At 79.2% G+C, this 202-nt stretch overlaps 1 protein-coding gene across 1 annotated transcript in view; it reads right to left on the bottom strand.

Moving 5' to 3' along the window:
- Window positions 1-135, bottom strand: part of ADAMTS3 (ADAM metallopeptidase with thrombospondin type 1 motif, 3) — a 124,000-nt gene extending 123,865 nt beyond the window's left edge. Inside the window, exon 1 of the mRNA XM_010575493.1 lies at window positions 67-135. Coding sequence (XP_010573795.1) covers window positions 67-135 — 69 coding nt within the window. The remainder of the gene's footprint in view (window positions 1-66) is intronic.
- Between the last annotated feature and the right edge of the window lie 67 nt (window positions 136-202).

Below are 202 nucleotides of genomic sequence, written 5' to 3'. Positions count from 1 at the left end.
AGGGCGAGGGGGGGAAGGGAAGGGGGCCCGGGCCCCCCCCCCCCCCCCCGCCGCCGCCCCACTCACCTGCCGGCCGGCTGCAGCGCGGACCCCCAGGAGCGCGGCTGCCACTACCCACAGGGGCAGGAGCACCATCACGAGCCGGGGACCCGCCGCCCAGCCACGCCGCCCTCCTCCCGCCGCCTCTTTCTTCCTCCTCCTC

The sequence above is a fragment of the Haliaeetus leucocephalus genome, unplaced genomic scaffold (assembly GCF_000737465.1).
Source record: "Haliaeetus leucocephalus isolate CR32 unplaced genomic scaffold, Haliaeetus_leucocephalus-4.0 Scaffold484, whole genome shotgun sequence".
NCBI lineage: Eukaryota > Metazoa > Chordata > Aves > Accipitriformes > Accipitridae > Haliaeetus > Haliaeetus leucocephalus.
The sequence above is the reverse complement of the archived record's forward strand: the minus strand, read 5'-3'. Positions and strand labels throughout refer to the sequence as shown.